This window comes from Oncorhynchus gorbuscha, linkage group LG07, assembly GCF_021184085.1.
Source record: "Oncorhynchus gorbuscha isolate QuinsamMale2020 ecotype Even-year linkage group LG07, OgorEven_v1.0, whole genome shotgun sequence".
Taxonomy (NCBI): Eukaryota; Metazoa; Chordata; class Actinopteri; order Salmoniformes; family Salmonidae; genus Oncorhynchus; species Oncorhynchus gorbuscha.
Genome location: NC_060179.1, coordinates 519,301 through 545,180, shown reverse-complemented (window position 1 = coordinate 545,180; position 25,880 = coordinate 519,301). Strand labels below are relative to the sequence as shown.

At 44.3% G+C, this 25,880-nt stretch overlaps 1 protein-coding gene across 1 annotated transcript in view; it reads left to right on the top strand.

Moving 5' to 3' along the window:
* vipr1b (vasoactive intestinal peptide receptor 1b) overlaps positions 1-25,880 on the top strand; it is a 180,860-nt gene that overhangs the window by 136,525 nt on the left and 18,455 nt on the right. Inside the window, exons 7-10 of the mRNA XM_046354956.1 lie at positions 2,640-2,793; positions 3,270-3,330; positions 20,424-20,496; positions 21,821-21,912. Of these exons, the coding sequence (XP_046210912.1) occupies positions 2,640-2,793; positions 3,270-3,330; positions 20,424-20,496; positions 21,821-21,912 (380 nt within the window). The remainder of the gene's footprint in view (positions 1-2,639; positions 2,794-3,269; positions 3,331-20,423; positions 20,497-21,820; positions 21,913-25,880) is intronic.

Sequence of the window (25,880 nt, the reverse complement as noted above, 5' to 3'; positions counted from 1 at the left end):
TTACCTGTACCGATTCAATGTGTGGGGTTCAGGTTAGTAATGAGGCTATATACAGGGGTTACCTGTACCGATTCAATGTGTGGGGTTCAGGTTAGTAATGAGGCTATATACAGGGGTTACCTGTACCGATTCAATGTGTGGGGTTCAGGTTAGTAATGAGGCTATATACAGGGGTTACCTGTACCGATTCAATGTGTGGGGTTCAGGTTAGTAATGAGGCTCTATACAGGGGTTACCTGTACCGATTCAATGTGTGGGGTTCAGGTTAGTAATGAGGCTATATACAGGGGTTTTCTGTACCGATTCAATGTGTGGGGTTCAGGTTAGTAATGAGGCTATATACAGGGGTTACCTGTACCGATTCAATGTGTGGGGTTCAGGTTAGTAATGAGGCTATATACAGGGGTTACCTGTACCGATTCAATGTGTGGGGTTCAGGTTAGTAATGAGGCTATATACAGGGGTTACCTGTACCGATTCAATGTGTGGGGTTCAGGTTAGTAATGAGGCTCTATACAGGGGTTACCTGTACCGATTCAATGTGTGGGGTTCAGGTTAGTAATGAGGCTATATACAGGGGTTACCTGTACCGATTCAATGTGTGGGGTTCAGGTTAGTAATGAGGCTATATACAGGGGTTTCCTGTACCGATTCAATGTGCGGGGTTCAGGTTAGTAATGAGGCTATATACAGGGGTTACCTGTACCGATTCAATGTGTGGGGTTCAGGTTAGTAATGAGGCTATATACAGGGGTTACCTGTACCGATTCAATGTGCGGGGTTCAGGTTAGTAATGAGGCTATATACAGGGGTTACCTGTACCGATTCAATGTGTGGGGTTCAGGTTAGTAATGAGGCTATATACAGGGGTTACCTGTACCGATTCAATGTGCGGGGTTCAGGTTAGTAATGAGGCTATATACAGGGGTTACCTGTACCGATTCAATGTGCGGGGTTCAGGTTAGTAATGAGGCTATATACAGGGGTTACCTGTACCGATTCAATGTGTGGGGTTCAGGTTAGTAATGAGGCTATATACAGGGGTTACCTGTACCGATTCAATGTGTGAGGTTCAGGTTAGTAATGAGGCTCTATACAGGGGTTACCTGTACCGATTCAATGTGTGGGGTTCAGGTTAGTAATGAGGCTCTATACAGGGGTTACCTGTACCGATTCAATGTGTGGGGTTCAGGTTAGTAATGAGGCTATATACAGGGGTTACCTGTACCGATTCAATGTGTGTTTATTACTCTGTGTTGTCAGGTGGGCTGATACCATTTATCTCTCTGTGTTGTCAGGTGGGCTGATACCATTTATTACTCTGTGTTGTCAGGTGGGCTGATACCATTTATTACTCTGTGTTGTCAGGTGGGCTGATACCATTTATCGCTCTGTGTTTCCAGGTGGGCTGATACCCCATCTGTCTGTGTTGTCAGGTGGGCTGGTACTGTATATCTCTCTGTGTTGTCAGGTGGGCTGGTACTGTATATCTCTCTGTGTTGTCAGGTGGGCTGACACCATTTATCGCTCTGTGTTTCCAGGTGGGCTGATACCCCATCTGTCTGTGTTGTCAGGTGGGCTGGTACTGTATATCTCTCTGTGTTGTCAGGTGGGCTGACACCATTTATCGCTCTGTGTTTCCAGGTGGGCTGATACCCCATCTGTCTGTGTTGTCAGGTGGGCTGGTACTGTATATCTCTCTGTGTTGTCAGGTGGGCTGATACCATTTATTTCTCTGTGTTGTCAGGTGGGCTGATACCATTTATCTCTCTGTGTTGTCAGGTGGGCTGATACTTTATCTGTCTGTGTTGTCAGGTGGGCTGATACTTTATCTGTCTGTGTTGTCAGGTGGGCTGATACTTTATCTGTCTGTGTTGTCAGGTGGGCTGATACTTTATCTGTCTGTGTTGTCAGGTGTGCTGATACCATTTATCTCTCTGTGTTGTCAGGTGGGCTGATACTTTATCTGTCTGTGTTGTCAGGTGGGCTGATACTTTATCTGTCTGTGTTGTCAGGTGGGCTGATACCATTTATCTCTCTGTGTTGTCAGGTGGGCTGATACTTTATCTGTCTGTGTTGTCAGGTGGGCTGATACCATTTATCTCTCTGTGTTGTCAGTTGGGCTGATACCATTTATCTCTCTGTGTTGTCAGGTGGGCTGATACCATTTATTACTCTGTGTTGTCAGGTGGGCTGATACCATTTATCTCTCTGTGTTGTCAGGTGGGCTGATACCATTTATCTCTCTGTGTTGTCAGGTGGGCTGATACCATTTATCTCTCTGTGTTGTCAGGTGGGCTGATACCATTTATTACTCTGTGTTGTCAGGTGGGCTGATACTGTATCTCTCTGTGTTGTCAGGTGGGCTGATACCATTTATCTCTCTGTGTTGTCAGGTGGGCTGATACCATTTATTACTCTGTGTTGTCAGGTGGGCTGATACCATTTATCTCTCTGTGTTGTCAGGTGGGCTGATACCATTTATTACTCTGTGTTGTCAGGTGGGCTGATACCATTTATCTCTCTGTGTTGTCAGGTGGGCTGATACCATTTATCTCTCTGTGTTGTCAGGTGGGCTGATACCATTTATTACTCTGTGTTGTCAGGTGGGCTGATACTGTATCTCTCTGTGTTTTCAGGTTGGCTGCAAGGCGGTGATGGTCTTCTTTCAGTACTGTATAATGGCCAGCTTCTTCTGGCTGCTGGTGGAAGGCCTGTATCTCCGCGCCCTATTGGCCGTTTCCTTCTTCTCTGAGAGAAAGTACTTCTGGTACTACATTCTGATTGGCTGGGGTGAGTGTGGCTCCCTGTCTGATTGGCTGGGGTGAGTGTGTCTGTCTGATTGGCTGGTGTGAGTCTGTCTGTCTGATTGGCTGGGGTAATTCTGTCTGTCTGTCTGTCTGTCTGTCTGTCTGTCTGTCTGTCTGTCTGTCTGTCTGTCTGTCTGTCTGTCTGTCTGTCTGTCTGTCTGTCTGTCTGTCTGTCTGTCTGTCTGTCTGTCTGTCTGTCTGGCTGGTGTAAGTTTGTCTGTCTGTCTGTCTGTCTGTCTGATTGGCTGGTGTAAGTTTGTCTGTCTGGCTGGCTGGCTGTCTGACTGGCTGGTGATGAGTTTGTCTGTCTGCATGTCTGTCTGATTGGCTTGGGCAAGTGTGTATGTCTGTCTGTCTGATTGGTCTGTGTCTGTCTGATTATTTGGGGTAAGTTTGTCTGTCTATATTCGGGGTTTGGCTTGACCAGGCATTGATTGGGTGTGTGCTTATCTCCTGCAGGAGGGCCAACCATCTTCATCACAGCTTGGGGTGTGGCGAAGGCCTACTATAATGACGTGGGGTAAGAACAGCTCTCCGACATGTGGGGTCTAATTCTTGTCCTCTCCGGCTAGACCTCAGCATGTGACTCATGGGACTTGCCGCTGTAATCAATCAAATGTATTTATATAGCCCTTCTTCCATCAGCTGATGTCACAGAGTGCTGTACAGAAACCCAGCCTAAAACACCAAACAGCAAGCAATGCAGGTGTAGAAGCACGGTGGCTTGGAAAAATTCCCTAGAAAGGCCAGAACCTAGGAAGAAACCTAGAGCGGAACCAGGCTATGAGGAGTGGCCATTCTTCTTCTGGCTGTGCCGGGTGGAGATTATATCAGAACTTGACCAAGATGTTCAAATGTTCATAGATGACCAGCAGGGTCAAATTATAATAATCACAGTGGTTGTCGAGGGTGCAACAAGTCAGCACCTCAGAGTAAATGTCAGTTGGCTTTTCATAGCCGATCACTCAGAGTATCAATACCGCTCCTGCTGTCTCTAGAGAGTTGAAAACAGCAGGTATGGGACAGGTAGCACATCCGGTGAACAGGTCAGGGTTCCATAGCCGCAGGCAGAACAGTTGAAACTGGAGAAGCAGTACGGCCAGGTGGACTGGGGACAGCAAGGAGTCATCAGTCTAGGTAGTCCTGAGGCATGGTCCTAGGGCTCAGGTCCTCCGAGAGAGAGAAAGAGTGAAAGAGAGAAAGAAAGAGAGAAAATAGAGAGATAATTAGAGCGAGCATACTTAAATTCACTCAGTACATAAGATAAGATAAGACAGGATAAATACTCCAGATATAACAGACTGACCCTACCCCCCCGACACATAAACTACTGCAGCATAAATACTGGAGGCTGAGACAAGAGTGGTCAGGAGACACTGTGGCCCTGCCCGACTATACCCCCAGTCAGGACCAAACAGGCAGGATATAACCCCACCCACTTTGCCAAAGCACAGCCCCGACACCACTAGAGGGATATCTTCAACCACCAACTTAACATCCTGAGACAAAGCCGAGTATCGCCCACAATGATCTCCGCCACGGCACAACCCAAGGGGGGGCGCCAACCCAGACAGGAAGATCACGTCAGTGACTCAACCCACTCAAGTGACGCACCTCACCTAGGGACGACATGGAAGAGCACCAGTAAGCCAGTGACTCAGCCCCCGTAATAGGGTTAGGGGAACGGGCCAGGCAGAGACAGCAAGGGAAGTTTGTTGCTCCAGTGCCTTTCCGTTCACACACTGCGCCAGACTAACTCAATCATAGGACCTACTGAGGAGATGAGTCTTCAATAAAGACTTAAAGGTTGAGACCGAGTCTGCGTCTCTCACATGGGTTGGCAGACCATTCCATAAAAATGGAGTTTAACCTGTTATGGCTGCAATCCCGATACCTGGATCGATATGACAACTACCAATGAAAATAGAGGGCGCCAAATTCAAACCACAGAAATCTCATAATTACAATTCCTAAAACATACATGTGTCTCATACCATTTTAAAGCTTTTCTCCTTGTTAATCCCACCAAAGTGTCCGATTTCAAATAGGCTTTTCAGCGAAAGCACTACAAACGATTATGTTAGGTCTCCACCAAACCACAATAAACACAGCCATTTTCCAGCGAAATATAGCATTCACAAAAAGCAGAAATAAAGATAATATGAATCACTAACCTTGAATTATCTTCATCAGCTGACACTCATAGGACTTCATGTTACACAATACATGATTGTTTTGTTTGATAAAGTTCATATTTATATTTAAAAAATCTGAGTTCACATTGGCGCATTAGATTCACTAGTTCCAAAAACATCAAGTGATTTTGCATAGCCACATCATTCAACAGAAATACTCATCATAAATGTAGATGATAATACAAGTTATACACATGGAATTATAGATATACCTCTCCTTAATGCAATCGCTGTGTCAGATTTCAAAAAAACTTCACGGAAAAAGAAACGCATGCAATAATCTGAGAAGGCGCTCAAAGGTAAAAACACCACAGCCGCAAGGATGGCGTCAACATAAACAAAAAATGACATGATATTATATATTATATTCCCTTACCTTTGATGATCTACATCCGAAAGCACTCCAGGAATCCCAGGTCCACAATAAATGTTTGCTTTGTTCGAAAATGTCCGTTATTATTTATGTCCAAACACCTTCTTTTGTTAGCACGTTTGGTATACATATCCAAAAGCTAACTCTGGTCAGCGTTATATCGGAAAACAACTTCAAAAAGTGATATTACCGGTCGAAGAAACATTTCAAACTAAGTACAGAATCAATCATTAGGATGTTTTTAACATATAGCTTCAACATATAGTTTCAATAAAGTTCCAACCGGATCCTTCTTGTCTACGTGAGCAATGGAACGCAAGTGACTACCATGAGGAAAAAGCACGATCACAAAATGGCTGTTTGATGGACATCTGATATATTCTGCCCTCATTCTGTCATGCAGGTGAAAGAGGACCCAAAAGCGACTTGGCGAAAACAGAGTCTTTAATCCAGTAAAGTAAATACAATCAAAAAAACACAACTTTCACTCGAAATGACGAGGACAAACTGGAGACTCGATCTTGAACAGCAGGTGAACAGCAGGTTGCCTCGGGAAGGCACTTGAACCAAACAGACTCAGACACCTGCTCACCACGCAGCATCTGAGGAAAACACGACACGACAGGGCGATACACAAACACAGCACGGTGAATTCTAGACAAGGAACCGACAGGGCAGAAACGAATAACAAGGAGAGAAATAGGGACTCTAATCAGGGAAAAGGATCGGGAACAGGTGTGGGAAGACTAAATGATTGATTAGGGGAATAGGAACAGCTGGGAGCAGGAACGGAACGATAGAGAGAAGAGAGAGCGGGAGAGTGAGAGAGGGAGGGGGAGAGAGAGGGATAGAAAGAGGGAAAGAACCTAATAAGACCAGCAGAGGGAAACGAATAGAAGGAGAAGAACAGGGACAAGGCATGATAATCAATGACAAAACATGACAGTACCCCCCCCACTCACCGAGCGCCTCCTGGCGCACTCGAGGAGGAATCCTGGCGGCAACGGAGGAAATCATCAATGAGTGAATGGTCCAGCACGTCCCGAGACGGAACCCAACTCCTCTCCTCAGGACCGTAACCCTCCCAATCCACTAAGTATTGGTGACCCCGTCCCCGAGAACGCATGTCCATGATCTTATGTACCTTGTAAATAGGTGCGCTTTCGACAAGGACGGGAGGGGGGGAGGGAAGACGAACGGGAGTGCGAAGAAAGGGCTTGACACAGGAGACATGGAAGACAGGATGGACGCGACGAAGATGTCGCGGAAGAAGCAGTCGCACAGCGACAGGATTGACGACCTGGGAGACACGGAACGGACCAATGAACCGCGGAGTCAACTTACGAGAAGCTGTCGTAAGAGGAAGGTTGCGAGTGGAAAGCCACACTCTCTGGCCGCAACAATACCTTGGACTCTTAATCCTGCGTTTATTGGCGGCTCTCACAGTCTGTGCCCTGTAACGGCAAAGTGCAGACCTCACCCTCCTCCAGGTGCGCTCACAACGTTGGACAAACGCTTGAGCGGATGGAACGCTGGACTCGGCAAGCTGGGATGAGAACAGAGGAGGCTGGTAACCCAGACTACTCTGAAACGGAGATAACCCGGTAGCAGACGAAGGAAGCGAATTGTGAGCGTATTCTGCCCAGGGGAGCTGTTCTGCCCAAGACGCAGGGTTTCTGAAAGAAAGGCTGCGTAGTATGCGACCAATCGTCTGATTGGCCCTCTCTGCTTGACCGTTAGACTGGGGATGAAACCCGGAAGAGAGACTGACGGACGCACCAATCAAACGACAGAACTCCCTCCAAAACTGTGACGTGAATTGCGGGCCTCTGTCTGAAACGGCGTCTAACGGGAGGCCATGAATTCTGAATACATTCTCGATAATGATTTGTGCCGTCTCCTTAGCGGAAGGAAGTTTAGCGAGGGGAATGAAATGTGCCGCCTTAGAGAACCTATCGACAACCGTAAGAATCACAGTCTTCCCCGCAGACAAAGGCAGACCGGTAATGAAGTCTAGGGCGATGTGAGACCATGGTCGAGAAGGAATGGGGAGCGGTCTGAGACGACCGGCAGGAGGAGAGTTACCCGACTTAGTCTGCGCGCAGTCCGAACAAGCAGCCACGAAACGGCGCGTGTCACGCTCCTGAGTCGGCCACCAAAAGCGCTGGCGAATAGACGCAAGAGTGCCTCGAACACCGGGATGACCAGCTAACTTGGCAGAGTGAGCCCACTGAAGAACAGCCAGACGAGTGGAAACAGGAACGAAAAGGAGGTTACTAGGACAAGCGCGCGGCGACGCAGTGTGCGTGAGTGCTTGCTTAACCTGTCTTTCAATTCCCCAGACTGTTAACCCGACAACACGCCCATAAGGAAGAATCCCCTCGGGATCAGTAGAAGCCACAGAAGAACTAAACAGACGGGATAAGGCATCAGGCTTGGTGTTCTTGCTACCCGGACGGTAAGAAATCACAAACTCGAAACGAGCGAAAAACAACGCCCAACGAGCTTGACGGGCATTAAGTCGTTTGGCAGAACGGATGTACTCAAGGTTCTTATGGTCTGTCCAAACGACAAAAGGAACGGTCGCCCCCTCCAACCACTGTCGCCATTCGCCTAGGGCTAAGCGGATGGCGAGCAGTTCACGGTTACCCACATCATAGTTGCGCTCAGATGGCGACAGGCGATGAGAAAAATAAGCGCAAGGATGAACCTTATCGTCAGACTGGAAGCGCTGGGATAGAATGGCTCCCACGCCTACCTCTGAAGCGTCAACCTCGACAATGAATTGTCTAGTGACGTCAGGAGTAACGAGGATAGGAGCGGACGTAAAACGTTCTTTTAGAAGATCAAAAGCTCCCTGGGCGGAACCGGACCACTTAAAACACGTCTTGACAGAAGTAAGAGCTGTGAGAGGGGCAGCAACTTGACCGAAATTACGAATGAAACGCCGATAGAAATTAGCGAAACCTAAAAAGCGCTGCAACTCGACACGTGACCTTGGAACGGGCCAATCACTGACAGCTTGGACCTTAGCGGAATCCATCTGAATGCCTTCAGCGGAAATAACGGAACCGAGAAAAGTAACGGAGGAGACATGAAAAGAGCACTTCTCAGCCTTTACGTAGAGACAATTCTCTAAAGGCGCTGTAGAACACGTCGAACGTGCTGAACATGAATCTCGAGTGACGGAGAAAAAATCAGGATATCGTCAAGATAGACAAAAACAAAGATGTTCAGCATGTCTCTCAGAACATCATTAACTAATGCCTGAAAAACAGCTGGCGCATTGGCGAGACCAAACGGCAGAACCCGGTACTCAAAATGCCCTAACGGAGTGTTAAACGCCGTTTTCCACTCGTCCCCCTCTCTGATGCGCACGAGATGGTAAGCGTTACGAAGGTCCAACTTAGTAAAGCACCTGGCTCCCTGCAGAATCTCGAAGGCTGATGACATAAAGGGAAGCGGATAACGATTCTTAACCGTTATGTCATTCAGCCCTCGATAATCCACGCAGGGCGCAGAGTACCGTCCTTCTTCTTAACAAAAAGAACCCCGCCCCGGCCGGAGAGGAAGAAGGCACTATGGTACCGGCGTCAAGAGACACAGACAAATAATCCTCGAGAGCCTTACGTTCGGGAGCCGACAGAGAGTATAGTCTACCCCGAGGAGGAGTGGTCCCCGGAAGGAGATCAATACTACAATCATACGACCGGTGAGGAGGAAGGGAGTTGGCTCGGGACCGACTGAAGACCGTGCGCAGATCATGATATTCCTCCGGCACTCCTGTCAAATCGCCAGGTTCCTCCTGAGAAGTAGGGACAGAAGAAACGGGAGGGATGGCAGACATTAAACACTTCACATGACAAGAAACGTTCCAGGATAGGATAGAATTACTAGACCAATTAATAGAAGGATTATGACATACTAGCCAGGGATGACCCAAAACAACAGGTGTAAACGGTGAACGAAAAATCAAAAAAGAAATAGTCTCACTGTGGTTACCAGATACTGTGAGGGTTAAAGGTAGTGTCTCAAATCTGATACTGGGAAGATGACTACCATCTAAGGCGAACATGGGCGTAGGCTTCTCTAACTCTCTGAAAGGAATGTCATGTTTCCGAACCCATGCTTCGTCCATGAAACAACCCTCAGCCCCAGAGTCTATCAAGGCACTACATGTAGCACCCGAACCGGTCCAGCGTAGATGGACCGACAAAGTAGTACAGGATTTTGATGGAGAGACTTGAGTAGTTGCGCTCACCTGTAGCCCTCCGCTTACAGATGAGCTCTGGCTTTTACTGGACATGAATTAACAAAATGTCCAGCAACTCCGCAATAGAGGCACAGGCGGTTGGTGATCCTCCGTTCCCTCTCCTTAGTCGAGATGCGAATCCCTCCCAGCTGCATGGGCTCAGTCTCTGAGCCAGAGGAGGGAGATGGTTGCGATGCGGAGCAGGGAAACACCGTTGATGCGAGCTCTCTTCCACGAGCCCGGTGACGAAGATCTACCCGTCGTTCTATGCGGATGGCGAGAGCAATCAAAGAGTCCACATCTGAAGGAACCTCCCGGGAGAGAATCTCATCCTTAACCACTGCGTGGAGTCCTTCCAGAAAACGAGCGAGCAGCGCCGGCTCGTTCCACTCACTAGAGGCAGCAAGAGTGCGAAACTCAATAGAATAATCCGTTATGGACCGTTCACCTTGGCATAGGGAAGCCAGGGCCCTAGAAGCCTCCCTACCAAAAACTGAACGGTCAAAAACCCGAATCATCTCCTCTTTAAAGTTCTGGTACTTGTTAGAGCAATCAGCCCTTGCCTCCCAGATAGCTGTGCCCCATTCTCGAGCCCGGCCAGTAAGGAGTGAAATGACGTAAGCAACCCGAGCTCTCTCTCTAGAGTATGTGTTGGGTTGGAGAGAGAACACAATCTCACACTGCGTGAGAAAGGAGCGGCACTCAGTGGGCTGCCCGGAGTAGCAAGGTGGGTTATTAACCCTAGGTTCTGGAGGCTCGGCAGGCCAGGAAGTAACAGGTGGCACGAGACGAAGACTCTGGAACTGTCCAGAGAGGTCGGAAACCTGAGCGGCCAGGTTCTCCACGGCATGGCGAGCAGCAGACAATTCCTGCTCGTGTCTGCCGAGCATGGCTCCTTGGATCTCGACGGCAGTGTAACGAGCGTCTGAAGTCGCTGGGTCCATTCCTTGGTCGGTTCCTTCTGTCATGCAGGTGAAAGAGGACCCAAAAGCGACTTGGCGAAAACAGAGTCTTTAATCCAGTAAAGTAAATACAATCAAAAAAACACAACTTTCACTCGAAATGACGAGGACAAACTGGAGACTCGATCTTGAACAGCAGGTGAACAGCAGGTTGCCTCGGGAAGGCACTTGAACCAAACAGACTCAGACACCTGCTCACCACGCAGCATCTGAGGAAAACACGACACGACAGGGCGATACACAAACACAGCACGGTGAATTCTAGACAAGGAACCGACAGGGCAGAAACGAATAACAAGGAGAGAAATAGGGACTCTAATCAGGGAAAAGGATCGGGAACAGGTGTGGGAAGACTAAATGATTGATTAGGGGAATAGGAACAGCTGGGAGCAGGAACGGAACGATAGAGAGAAGAGAGAGCGGGAGAGTGAGAGAGGGAGGGGGAGAGAGAGGGATAGAAAGAGGGAAAGAACCTAATAAGACCAGCAGAGGGAAACGAATAGAAGGAGAAGAACAGGGACAAGGCATGATAATCAATGACAAAACATGACACATTCACTCCCACAACAACATAGAAGCCTCATTATAATTTCTATTGATGGTTGACATCTAGTGGAACCCCTAGGCAGTGCAACGCCATTCATATCTCAAGGGGATTTAATTGGGGACTGAATACATACAAAGCTCAGATTTCTGACTTCCTGTTTTGATTTCAACTCAGGATTTTGCCTGTCAATATGAGTTCTGTTATACTCCCAGACATCATTCAAACAGTTTTAGAAACTTCAGAGTGTTTTCTATCCAATAATAATAATAGTAATATGCAAATATTAGCAACTATGACTGAGGAGCAGGCCGTTTGATATGGGCACCTTTCATCCAAACTACTCAATACTGCCCCTGCAGCCTAAAAAGTTAATAGGAGAAAGCCCTGCCTCCAGCTGTTTGCTTAGAAATTCTAGGGACAGTAAGGAGGCCTGCATCTTGTGACTGTAGCGTACATGTAGGTATGTACGGCAGGACCAAATTGGAAAGATAGGTAGGAGCAAGCCCTTGTAATGCTTTATAGGTTAGCAGTAAAACATTGAAATCAGCCCTTGCCTAAACAGGAAGCCTGTGTAGAGAGGCTAACACTGGAGTAATATGATCAAGTTTGGGGGTTCTAGTCAAGATTCTAGCAGCCATCTTTTGCACTAACTGAAGTTTATTTAGTGCTTTATCCGGATAGCTGGAAAGTAGAGCATTGCAGTAGTCTAACTTAAAAGTGACAAAAGAATGGATACATTTCTCTGCATCATTTTTGGACAGAAAGTTTGATTTTTGCAATGTTACGTAGATGGGAAAAAAGCTGTCCTTGAAACAGTCTTCATATGTTCGTCAAAAGAGAGGTCAGGGTCCAGAGTAACGCCGAGGTCCTTCACAGTTTTATTTGAGACGACTGTACAACCATCAAGATTAATTGTCAGATTTAACAGAATGTCTCTTTGTTTCTTGGGACCTAGAACAAGTATCCCTGTTTTGTCCGAGTTTAAAAGTAGAACATTTGCCGCCATCCACTTCCTTATGTCTGAAGCACAGGCTTCCAGGGAGAGCAATTGTGGGGCTTCACCATGTTTCATCAAAATGTACAGCTGTGTATCGTCCGCATAGCAGTGAAAGTTAACATTATGTTTATGAATGTCTTCACCAAGAGGTAAAATATATAGTGAAAACAATAGTGGTCCTAAAATGGAGCCTTGAGGAACACCGAAATTTACAGTTGATTTGTCAGAGGACAAGCCACAGAGACAAACTGATATCTTTCCGACAGATAAGATCTAAACCAGGCCAGAACTTGTCCATGTAGACCAATTTGGGTTTCCAATCTCTCCAAAAGAATATGCTGATCGATGGTATCAAAAGCAGCACTAAGGTCTAGGAGCACGAGGACAGATGCAGAGCCTCGGTCTGATGACATGAAAGGTCATTTATCACCTTCACAAGGTCAGCCTCAGTGCTATGATGGGGTCTTCAGGAAAGCAGTGAGTTGTGGCGCAATAGCTTTTCCAACAAATTTTGAGAGGAATGGGAGATTCGGTATAGGCCGATTCGTTTTTTTATATTTTCTTGGTGAAGTTTTGACTTTTTCAAAAGTGGCGTTATTACTGCCACTTTTAGTGAGTTTGGTACACATCCGGTGGATAGAGAGCTATTTATTATGTTCAACATAGGAGGGCCAAGCACAGGAAGCAGCTCTTTCAGTAGTTTAGTTGGAATAGGGTCCAGTATGCAGCTTGAAGGTTTGGTTATTTTATAATTATTTTTTATTTTTTTTCATCATTGTGTCAAGAGATATACTACTAAAAAACGTGAGTGTCCCTTGATCCTAGGTCCTGGCAGAGTTGTGCAGACTCAGGACAACTGAGCTTTGGAGGAATACACAGATTTAAAGAGGAGTCCGTAATTTGCTTTCTGATGATCATGATCTTTTCCTCAAAGAAGTTTATGAATTTACCACTGCTGAAGTGAAAGCCATCCTCTCTTGGGGAATGCTTCTTTTTAGTAAGCTTTGCGACAGTATCAAAAATACATTTGGGATTGTTCTTAATTTCCTCAATTAAGTTGTAAAAACAAGATGATCGAGCAGCAGTGAGGGCTCTTCGGTACTGCACGGTACTGTCTTTCCAAGCTAGTCGGAAGACTTCCAATTTGGTGTAGCAGCAGTGAGGGCTCTTCGATACTGCACGGTACTGTCTTTCCAAGCTAGTCGGAAGACTTCCAATTTGGTGTAGCACCATTTCCGTTCCATTTTTCTGGAAGCTTGCTTCAGAGCTCGGGTATTTTCTGTATACCAGGGAGTTAGTTTCTAATGACAAATGTTTTTTTGTTTTTTGGGTTGCGACAGCATCTAGGGTATTGCGCAAGGTTAAATTGAGTTCCTCAGTTTGGTGGGTAACTGATTTTTGTACTCTGACGTCCTTGGGTAGGTGGAGTGAGTCTGGAAGGGCATCTAGGAATCTTTGGGTTGTCCGAGAATTTACGGCACAACTTTTGGGGTCTGAGCAGATTATTTGTTGCGATTGCAAGCGTAATAAAATGGTGGTCCGATAATCCAGGATTATGACGAAAAACATTAACCTTTCTAGCGCAGGCGAAACCCCTCAACAACATTCCGCTGAAAAGGCAGCGCACAAAATTCTAAAATAGTTTTTTAGAAATATGTAACTTTCACACATTAACAAGTCCAAAACAGCAAATGAAAGATAAACATCTTCTAATCTACCCAACGTGTCCAATTTCAAAAATGTTTTACAGCTAAAGCACAACATATGATTATGTTAGGTCATAGCCAACTCGAAAAAACACACAGCCATTTTCCAGCCAAAGATAGGAGTCACAAAAAGCAGAAATAGAGATCAAATTAATCACTAACCTTTGATGATCTTCATCAGATGACACTCATAGAACATCATATTACACAATACATGTATGCTTTGTTCGATAATGTGCATATTTATATCCAAAACTCTCTGTTTACATTGGCGCCTTACGTGCAGTAATGTTTTGATTCCAAAACATCCTGTGATTTTGCAGAAATACTCATAATAAACATTGATAAAAGATACAAGTGTTATTCACAGAATTAAAGATAGATTTCTCCTTAATGCAACCGCTGTGTCAAAAAAAACGTACGGAAAAAGCATAATCTGAGAACGGCACTCAGAACCAAAACAGCCAGAGGAAGTGCAATATACCAAAACACAGTTTAGCTTGTTGTTAATCCACCTGGCGTGTCAGATTTCAAAAAATCTTTACAGCGAAAGCACACCAAGTGTTTATTTGAGGACAGATCTCAGTCGACAAAATATTAAAATCAGCTAGCAGCAAAGTAGTTTGGTCACGAAAGTCAGAGAAGCAAAAAAATTAATCGCTTACCTTTGATGATCTTTGTATGTTTGCACTCACGAGACTCCCAGTTACACAATAAATGTTTGTTTTGTTCAATAAAGACTATTTTTATATCCAAAAACTTTTGCTAAAAAAACGTATATCCTTTTGGTTGGCACGTTTTGTTGAGTAATCCACAGGCTCGTGCAGGTCACGACGGGCAGACGAAAATTCCAAATAGTATCCGTAACGTTTGTAGAAAGATGTCAAACGTTTTTTATAAGCAATCTTCAGGTTGTTTTTACAATAAATAATTGTTAGGGACGGTAGCCTTTTCAATACAAGAGAGAAAGAAAAGGTCTCGTGCCTGTGTCTTGCGCATGAAGACATCTGGGGACACCGTCAGCCATCCACTGACGTGATGTTATCTTTCTCGCTCATTTTTCAGAAGAAAAGCCTGAAACTATGTCTAAAGACTTCACACCATGTGGAAGCCATGGGGAAATGAATCTGGTTGATATCCCTTTAAATGGAGGATAGGCATGCAATGGAACAGAGAGGTTTCAGAATAACAGCACTTCCTGGATGGATTTTCCTCTGGTTTTCGCCTGCAAAATCAGTTCTGTTATACTCACAGACAATATTTTGACAGTTTTGGAAACTTTAGAGTGTTTTCTATCTAAATCGACCAATTATATGCATATCCTAGCTTCTGGGCCTTAGTAACATGCAGTTTAATTTAGGCACGCTTTTCATCCGGACGTCAAAATACTGCCCCCTAGCCCAAAGAGGTTAATGTTACTACTTAGCTTCGGCTGGTGTAGGTCCTGACGAACCACGTCCAGATATTTATTTTCACCCCGGACGCTTTGAATTAAAAAAGTTGAGCGAGAGAAAAAATATAAATATAAACGGTCATTAAAAAATTAAAACCGTAAAGTTGGCAGGTAGCAAAGTAAGGTTAGCAACAAACCACAACAAACACGTCTGGTTATCATGTCTCTGATGCTGGGACATATTCAAATAGTAGTCTACTTTACCAGGTACTTTAAACAGCCAGAAGAGGCTACATTTTTGGAAAGTAAAAAAAACTACTGAAATATCACATGTACAAACGTTTTCAGACCCTTTACTCAGTTCTTTGTTGAAGCACCTTTGGCAGTGATTACAGCATCAAGTCTTCAGGGGTATGATGCTACAAGCTTTGCACATCTGTATTTGGGGAGTTTCTCCCATAATTATTTGCAGAAAGTCTTAAGCTCTGTCAGGTTGGATGGGTAGTGTTGCTGCACAGCTACTTTCAGGTCTCTCCTGAGATGTTCGATCGGGTTCAAGTCCGGGCTCTGGCTGTGCCACTCGTCCTCAAGCCACTCCTACATTGTCTTGGCTGTGTGCTTAGGGTCGTTGTTCTGTTGGAAGGTGAACCTTCGCCCCAGTCTGAGGTCCTGAACTCTCTGGAGCAGGTTTTCATCAAAGATCCCTACGTTCATCTTTGTCTCAATCCCAGTCCCTGCCGTCTAGTCTCCCAGTCCCTGCCGCTGAAAAACATCCCCACAGCATGATGCTGCCACCACCATGCTTCACCTTGTAAGTCGCTCTGGATAAGAGCGTCTGCTAAATGACTTAAATGTAAATGTAAATGTAAATGGATGGTGCCAGGTTTACTCCAGACGTGACTCTTGGCATTCAGGCCAAAGAATTCAATATTGGTTTCATCAGACCAGAGAATCTTATTTCTCATGGTCTGGGAGTCTTTAGGTGCCTTTTGGCAAACACCAACCGGGCTGTCATGTGCCTTTTACTGTGGAGTTGCTTCCGTCTGGCCACTCTGCCATAAAGGCCTGATTGGTGGAGTGTTACAGAGATAGCCGTCCTTCTGGAAGGATCTCCCGCACACAAAAGAACTCCAGAGCTGTCAAAGTGACCATCAGGTTCTTGGTCACCTCCCTGACCAAGGCCCTTCTCCCCCAATTGCTCAGTTTGGCCGGGCGGCCAGCTCTAGGAAGAGTCCAGCTCTAGGAAGAGTCCAGATCTAGGAAGAGTCCAGCTGTAGGAAGAGTCTTGGTTGTTCGAAACGTCTCTCCACCAGGAGGTACCAGACACAATCACCAAGGTGGAACACGGGAGCCTCACTGCGATGACATCATTGAGGACCTTTAAGGTTGCAGTGGCACATCCATAACCTGAGCTGAAACCAGATTGCTTGCCAGAGAATGTACTATAGACATAAAGAAAGCCAGTCAGTTGATTATTGACAAGTTTTTCCAACACTTTTAATAAACAGGGCAAAATAGAAATAGGCCAAAACAGTTAGGATCAGCGAGATCTTTAAGGATACACCGTGGCTGCCTTCCAAGCAATGGGAACCTCCATAGAGAGGAGAGACAGGTTAGAACGTTTGGAGATTGGCTTGGCGATGATAGGGGCAGCAAACGTAAAGAAGAAAGCGTCTAAACCATCTGACTCAGATGTTTTTGGGGTCAAGTTTAACCTCTTGAACCTATGGGGGCGCTATTTCATTATTGGATTAAAAAAATTGCCCGTTTTAAGCGCAATATTTTGTCACAAAAAGATGCTCGACTATGCATATAATTGACAGCTTTGGAAAGAAAACACTCTGACGTTTCCAAAACGGCAAAGATATTATTTGTGAGTGCCACAGGCGAAACCAAGATGAAACTTCAAACAGGAAATGAGCAGAATTTTTGAAGCTCTGTTTTCCATTGTCTCCTTATATGGCTGTGAATGCGCCAGGAATGAGCCTGCCCTTTCTGTCGTTTCCCCAAGGTGTCTGCAGCATTGTGACGTATTTGTAGGCATATCATTGGAAGATTGGCCATAAGAGACTACATTTACCAGGTGCCCGCCCGGTGTCCTTTTGTCTAAATTGGTGTGTAATCTTCAGCTGCAGGCATTTTCCCATGGGATTCAGAGGAGAAAGCACACTTCCACGAATTATATATCATCGAAGAGATATGTGAAAAACACCTTGAGGATTGATTCTAAACAACGTTTGCCATGTTTCAGTCGATATTATGGAGTTAATTTGGAAAAAAGTTTGGCGTTTTGATGACTGAATTTTCGGGGTTTTTTGGTAGCCAAACGTGATGTACCAAACGGAGCAATTTCTCCTATACAAATAATCTTTTTGGACAAACTGAACATTTGCTATCTAACTGAGAGTCTCCTCATTGAAAACATCCGAAGTTCTTCAAAGGTAAATCATTTTATTTGAATGCTTTTCTTGTTTTTGTGAAAATGTTGCCTGCTGAATGCTAACGCTAAATGCTATGCTAGCTATCAATACTGTTACACAAATGCTTGTTTTACTATGGTTGAGAAGCATATTTTGAAAATCTGAGATGATAGTGTTGTTAACAAAAGGCTAAGCTTGAGAGCTAGCAGATTTATTTAATTTCATTTGTGATTTTCATGACGTTGTGTTATGCTAATGAGCTTGCGAATAGATTTACACTCCTGGATACAGGTTTTTTTCGTAGCTAAACGTGATGAACAAAAGGAGCGATTTCTTCTAAACAAATAATCTTTCAGGAAAAACTGAACATTTGCTATCTAACTGAGTGTCTCCTCATTGAAAACATCCAAAGTTCTTTAAAGGTAAATGATTTTATTTGAATGCTTTTCTGGTTTTTGTGAAAATGTTGCCTGCTGAATGCTAACGCTAAATGCTACGCTAGCTATCAATACTGTTACACATATGCTTGTTTTGCTATGGTTGAGAAGCATATTTTGAAAATCTGAGATGACAGTGTTGTTAACAAAAGGCTAAGCTTGAGAGCTAGCAGATTTATTTCATTTCATTTGCGATTTTCATGAATAGTTAACGTTGCGTTATGGTAATGGGCTTGAGGCTGTAGTCATTATCCCAGATCCGGGATGGCTCGACGCAAGAAGTTAAGGAGGTCCTTTAGCATGGACATCTCAAATACTGAGATGTCCATGCAAAATATACATTTAGTGGTACATTTTTCATTGTGGAATTTTATGTGTGCTTGGGGTTAATTTCATTCTCCAGGTTTTTGCCTCAAATGCCCTGGTAGTGTGTAAAGTTCATGATGCTGTTGAACTTAAAGCAGCAATCAGCAGTTGAAACAATAACAAATGGTACTCCCCACCACTATTTAGGTAAAAAGCTGAGGGATGAGGGCTGGAGAAATATAACCACTCTGAAATTCATAGACAGAACTATGGATTCAAGGACATAGAATCCATTATATCACAGTTTTTACCATGTTTTGAGGATATATAGTTTGTTTACAAACTTAGGGGTAAAACAGGCTTATATTGCTAATGGTTTAAGACAGTTGAACTTGAGACACTTAGGTTATATTCTAAAATAATCAATGGATACAATACACCCAGTCAGAACTGGCAGCTTCATTAAATAGTACCAGCAAAACACCAGTTTCAACGTCAACAGTGAAGAGGCGACTCCAGAATGCTGACCTTCTAGGCAGAGTTGCAAAGACAAAGCCATATCTCAGACTGGCCAATAAAAAGTAAAGATTAAGATGGGCAAAAGAACACAGACACTGGACAGAGGAACACTGCCTAGAAGGCCAGCATTCCGGAGTCTCCTCTTCACTGCAGACGGTGAGACTGGTGTTTTGCGGGAACTATTTAATTAAGCTGCCAGTTGAGGGCTTGTGAGGCATCTGTTTCTCAATCTAGACACACTATTGTACTTGTCCTCTTGCTCAGTTGTGCACCGGGGCCTCCCACTCCTCTTTCTATTCTGGTTAGAGCCAGTTTGCACTATTCTGTGAAGAGAGTAGTACACAGCGTTGTACGAGATCTTCAGTTTCTTGGCGATTTCTCACATGGAATAGCCTTCATTTCTCAGAACAAGAATAGACTGATGAGTTTCAGAAGAAAGGGTCTTTGTTTCTGGCCATTTTGAGCCTGTAATCAAACAAACAATTGCTGATGCTCCAGACTCTCAATTATTCTAAAGAAGGACAGTTTTATTGCTTCTTTAATCAGGACAACAGAATTGCAAAAGGGTTTTCTAATGATCAATTAGCCTTTTAAAATGATACACGTGGATTAGCTAACACAACGTGCCATTGGAACACAGGAGTGATGGTTGCTGATAATGGGCCTATGTAGATATTCCATTAAAAGTCATCTGTTTCCAGCTACAATAGTCATTTACAATTTCGGATCAATTTGATGTTATTTAAATGCACAAAAAATGTGTGTTTCTTTCAAAAACAAAGACATTTCTAAGTGACCACAAACTTTTGAACAGTAGTGTGTATGTTACCAGGTGTTGTGTGATATGTAATAATATTTTTGATGTCACCTATATGTTACCAGGTGCTGGTACATGTAATATTACATGTGATGTCACCTATATGTTACCAGGTGCTGGGACATGTAATATTACATGTGATGTCACCTATATGTTACCAGGTGCTGGGACATGTAATATTACATGTGATGTCACCTATATGTTACCAGGTGCTGGGACATGTAATATTACATGTGATGTCACCTATATGTTACCAGGTGCTGGGACATGTAATATTACATGTGATGTCACCTATATGTTACCAGGTGCTGGGACATGTAATATTACATGTGATGTCACCTATATGTTACCAGGTGCTGGGACATGTACTATTACATGTGATGTCACCTATATGTTACCAGGTGCTGGGACATGTAATATTACATGTGATGTCACCTATATGTTACCAGGTGCTGGGACATGTACTATTACATGTGATGTCACCTATATGTTACCAGGTGCTGGGACATGTAATATTACATGTGATGTCACCTATATGTTACCAGGTGCTGGGACATGTAATATTACATGTGATGTCACCTATATGTTACCAGGTGCTGGGACATGTAATATTACATGTGATGTCAACTATATGTTACCAGGTGCTGGGACATGTAATATTACATGTGATGTCACCTATATGTTACCAGGTGCTGGGACATAATTGAGAAGACTGAGATGTTCTGGTGGATCATTAAGACACCAATCCTGGCCTCCATCCTGGTGAGTTGTTCAGCCGCTCCTCAACTTACAACATTAGCATGAAGGGATTCAACTCCCACTCTGATTCCCTCAGAAGTAGGTGTTATGGTTATTACTGTGGAGAGAAGAATGTTTAGTAAAGTACAGTACAGAAAACCCCATCAGAGTACAGAACAGACCACACCAGAAGAGTTTTGTTGAGTACAGAACAGACCACACCAGTAGAGTTTTGTAGAGTACAGAACAGACCACACCAGTAGAGTTTTGTTGAGTACAGTACAGACCACACCAGGAGAGTTTTGTAGAGTACAGAACAGATCATACCAGTAGAGTTTAGTAAAGTAAAGTAGAGTACAGTACTGTACAGAACTCACCAGTTTACTTTATTAGTTTTTATTAGAGTTTAGTACAGAACACTCTAGTAGAGTTTAGTAGAGTACAGAAAGCACCAGTATGGTTAAGTAGATTAGAGTACACAACACACCAGTAGAGTTTTGTAGTGTTTAGTAGAGAACAGTACAGTACAGAACTCACAGTCGAGATTTGAAGAATACAGTACAGAGCTCAACAGTAGAGTTTAGTAGAGTTCAGTACAGAACACCCGAGTAGAGTTTAATTGAGCACAAAACAGAACAACCGAGTACAGTCTAGTAGAGTACAAAATAGAATATACCAGTAGAGTTTAGTAGAGCACAAAACAGAACAACCGAGTACAGTTTAGTAGAGTACAAAATAGAATATACCAGTAGAGTTTAGTAGAGCACAAAACAGAACAACCGAGTACAGTCTAGTAGAGTACAAAATAGAATATACCAGTAGAGTTTAGTAGAGCACAAAACAGAACAACCGAGTACAGTCTAGTAGAGTACAAAATAGAATATACCAGTAGAGTTTAGTAGAGTACAAAACAGAACAACCGAGTAGAGTTTAGTAGAGTTCAGTACAGTCCACACCAGTAGAGTTTAGTAGAGTTTATTAGAGTTCAGTAGAGTTTATTGGAGTACAGTACAGATCACACCAGTAGAGTTTAGTAGAGTGCATTATAGTTCAGTACAGTCCACACCAGTAGAGTTTAGTATGATAGAGTACAGTACAGAACCTGACAGTTGAGTTTAGTAGAGTGTAGTACAGAACACACCAGTAGAGCTTAGTAGAGTTTAGAAGAGTAGAGTACAGAAAACAGTATTGTTTAGTAGTGTTCAGTAGTGTTCAGTAGTGTTTAGAGTACAGAACAGACCAAAATAGTTTGTAGAGTCTACTCTACAGAGTAGAGTAGAGAAGACAAAAGTCCACACAGGGTTCAGTATTATTTAAATATCTAAAAATATCTCTTAATCTTATCCAGATGAACTTCATCCTCTTCATCTGCATCATCAGGATCCTCCGACAGAAGATCAACTGTCCAGACATTGGAAGGAACGAGTCCAACCAGTACTTGTTAGTATGGCTCTATCCAGTACTTGTTAGTATGGCTCTATCCAGTACTTGTTAGTATGGCTCTATCCAGTACTTGTAAGTATGGCTCTATCCAGTACTTGTTAGTATGGCTCTATCCCAGAGGTGGGCAAACTTTTTGACTCGCGGGCCACAATGGGTTCTAAAATTTGACAGAGGGGCCGGGCCAGGAGCATTTGGAGGGAGTGTTTGGGCCGAATATACTAAAGCATTAAATGTAGTGTGTGCAAACCTCATAGCACAGTAAGAACACTACAACCCAATTTATTAACTGTCTTTCAAATGTGAAAAATAGCCCTTATCAGTTAATAAATTTGTCTCAAGGAATATGCAAGATATGGCATTTACATACTATTTCGCAGATACTGGGAGGAGGAAATGTAAATAGATTAAAATAACATACGCACTGTGATTTATCAAGATTGCGTCTGTTTTTAATAAGTTTCAATCGAAGGTGCAAAGTTAAAGAAATCAACATTTATTGAAAAATGGAATCACTTTCAACATTCAAAACATATTATTACACAACGAAATACTCAAGCTCAATAATATCTACTTGTGTTAAACTCCGCAAAATCATGGATGGATTGTCCTGACCGCGCGCTCTACAAACTCGCCACGGACGCCCTCGCCTTCACGCGCAAACAGTACACGTGTATCGTTGCCAAGCACACAGACATAGGCTGTATTAAATATCCTACCTGCAGCTGAAAATTTACATTTAAATTAAGAGCGATGTGCGGCGTGTTAATTAAGCTACTGTACCGCTGCTGTGCGTAAATGCGCATTGCTCTTAATTAAAAGACGCACTTCCAAACTTTCCATATGCATACTTGACTCTTGAATTGCAGTTTGTCGGTGAAAAAAGTTCTGTTGACTCTGTAAATTAGCTGCCAACCTCTGAGCAGTAGCCGCCCGTTCATGTGTTGACTGCTTGCTAGCATAGTTTGCATGCTTCGTGGCAAAGTGACGGCTGATATTGTACTCTTTGAAAACCGCAACAGCTTCTTGGCATATCAGACATACAGCCGTTGATCGGACTTCAGTGAAGAAGTATTTTGTTGTCCACTCCTTATTAAACACTCGGCATTCGCTGTCCACTTTCCTTCTCTTTGGTCCGCTCATTTTCACAGAAGGGCTTAATGGTGACGTGAAACTAAGTGAAAATTAAAGTGAAATAAAGAGAAATACGTGCCACTCCAACAACGGTCAATGTGTTTTGAGTGCGCCATCTATTGGGGAAACGTGGGCATTGCAGGGAAAGGGGAAAAAAGGAGGTTTTTACTATAATTTGGACAAGTTCGGCGGGCCGGATTAAAAAGCCTAACGGGCCGTATGTGGCCCGCGGGCCGTAGTTTGCCCATGTCTGCTCTATCCAGTACTTGTTAGTATAGATCTAGTACAAACCAGTACTTGTAAGTATGGCTCTATCCAGTACTTGTTAGTATAGATCTAGTACAAACCAGTACTTGTAAGTATGGCTCTATCCAGTACTTGTAAGTATGGCTCTATCCAGTACTTGTTAGTATAGATCTAGTTCAACCAGTTCTCGTTAATATTGATCTAACCGGTACTCATTAGTATGTCTCTAGTCTAACCAGTATTCATTAGTATGTCTCTAGTCTAACCAGTACTCGTTAGCATGCCACTAAATGAAATGGCGCCGGAAGAAATGGCAGCAGTTTTACGTGCGCCCAACCAATTGTGTTATTATGTGGGGGGGGGGGTTGCGTTATTTATAACTTATTTTGTACATAATGTTTCTGCAACCTCTTACGGCAGAAAAGAGCTTCTGGATATCAGGACAGCGATCACCTTGGAATAGACAAAGATCTTTTTAACAACAAGCAAGACGCACATGATATTCTCCAAACACCCGGTAAGGCCGACATCCCAGTTACTCTCAAGAGGAAGCAACGCAGGTACAGAGGACGAAGAGCCGGATGCCTCATCAGGACCCGGAGAAGGCGAGTAGGAAAGCTGCCGTTACCGTCCATATTACTCGCCAACATGCGAATCAATCATCGCACAATAAACTAGACGAGGTACAATCACGAATATCCTACCAACGGGACATCAAAAACTGTAATATCCTATGTTTCACGGAATCGTGGCTGAATGACGACATGTTGACGACATGTTCTATCCTGCACCGGCAGGATAGAACAGCACACTCCGGTAAGACGAGGGGGGCGGTCTGTGCATATTTGTAAATAACAGCTGGTGCACGAAATCTTAGGAAGTCTCTAGATTTTGCTCGCCTGAAGTAGAGTATATTGTGATAAATTGCAGGCCACACTACTTGCCTAGAGAGTTCTCAGCTATACTTTTTGTGGCTGTTTATTTACCACCACAAACAGATGTTGGCACTAAGACCGCACTCAGCTGTATAAGGAAATAAGCAAACAGGAAACCACTCATCCAGAGGCGGCGCTCATAGTGGCCAGAGACTTTAATGCAGGGAAACTTAAATCAGTTCTACCAAATCTCTATCAACATGTTAAATGTGCAACCAGAGGGAAAATAATTCTAGATCACCTGAACTCCACACACAGAGACACGAACAAAGCTCTCCCTCGCCCTTCATTTGGTAAATCTGACCACAACTCTATCCTCCTGATTCCTGCTTACAACCAAAAATTAAATCAGGAAGCACCAGTGACTCGGTCTATAAAAAAAGTGGTCAGATGAAGCAGATGCTAAACTACAGGACTGTTTTGCAGCTCAGACTGGATTCCGGGATTCTTCCGATGGCATTGAGGAGTACACCACATCAGTCACTGTCTTTATCAATAAGTGCATCAAGGACGTCGTCCCCACAGTGACTGTACGTACATACCCCAACCAGAAGCCATGGATTACAGGCAACATTCGTACTGAGCTAAAGGGTAGAGCTGCCACTTCCAAGGTGCGGGACTCTAACCCACAAGGTTACAAAAAATGCCGCTATGCTCTGCGACGAACCATCAAACAGACAAAGCGTCAATACAGGGCTAAGATTGAATCACACCAGCTCTGACGCTCGTCTGATGAGGCAGGGCTTGCAAACTATTACAGACTACAAAGGGAAGCACAGCCGCGAGCTGCCCAGTGACACGAGCCTACCAGATGACCTAAATCACTTCTATGCTGGCTTCGAGGCAAGCAACACTGAGGCATGCATGAGAGCATCAGCTGTTCCAGACGACTCACACTCTCCGTAGCCGATGTGTTTAAGACCTTTAAACAGGTCAACATACACAAGGCTGCAGGGCCAGACGGATTACCAGGACGTGTGCTCCGGGCATGTGCTGACCAACTGGCAGGTGTCTTCACTGACATTTTCAACATGTCCCTGATTGAGTCTGTAATACCAACATGTTTCAAGCAGACCACCATAGTCCCTGTGCCCAAGAACACAAAGGCAACCTGACTAAATGACTACAGACCCGTAGCACTCACGGCCGTAGCCATGAAGTGCTTTGAAAGGCTGGTAATGGCTCACATCAACACCATTATCCCAGAAACCCTAGACCCACTCCAATTTGCATGCCGCCCAAACAGATCCACAGATGATGCAATCTCTATTGTACTCCACACTGCCCTTTCACACCTGGACAAAAGGAACACCTATGTGAGAATGCTATTCATTGACTACAGCTCAGCATTCAACACCAAGCTCATCACTAAGCTAAGGAACCTGGGCCTAAACACCTCCCTCTGCAACTGGATCCTGGACTTCCTGACGGGCCGCCCCCAGGTGGTGAGGGTAGGTAGCAAAACATCTGCCACACTGATCCTCAACACGGGAGCTCCCCAGGGGTCCGTGCTCAGTCCCCTCCTGTACTCCCTGTTCACCCACGACTGCATGGCGAGGCACGACTCCAACACCATCATTAGGTTTGCAGACGACACAACAGTGGTAGGCCTGATCACCAACAACGGTGAGACAGCCTATAGGAAGGAGGTCA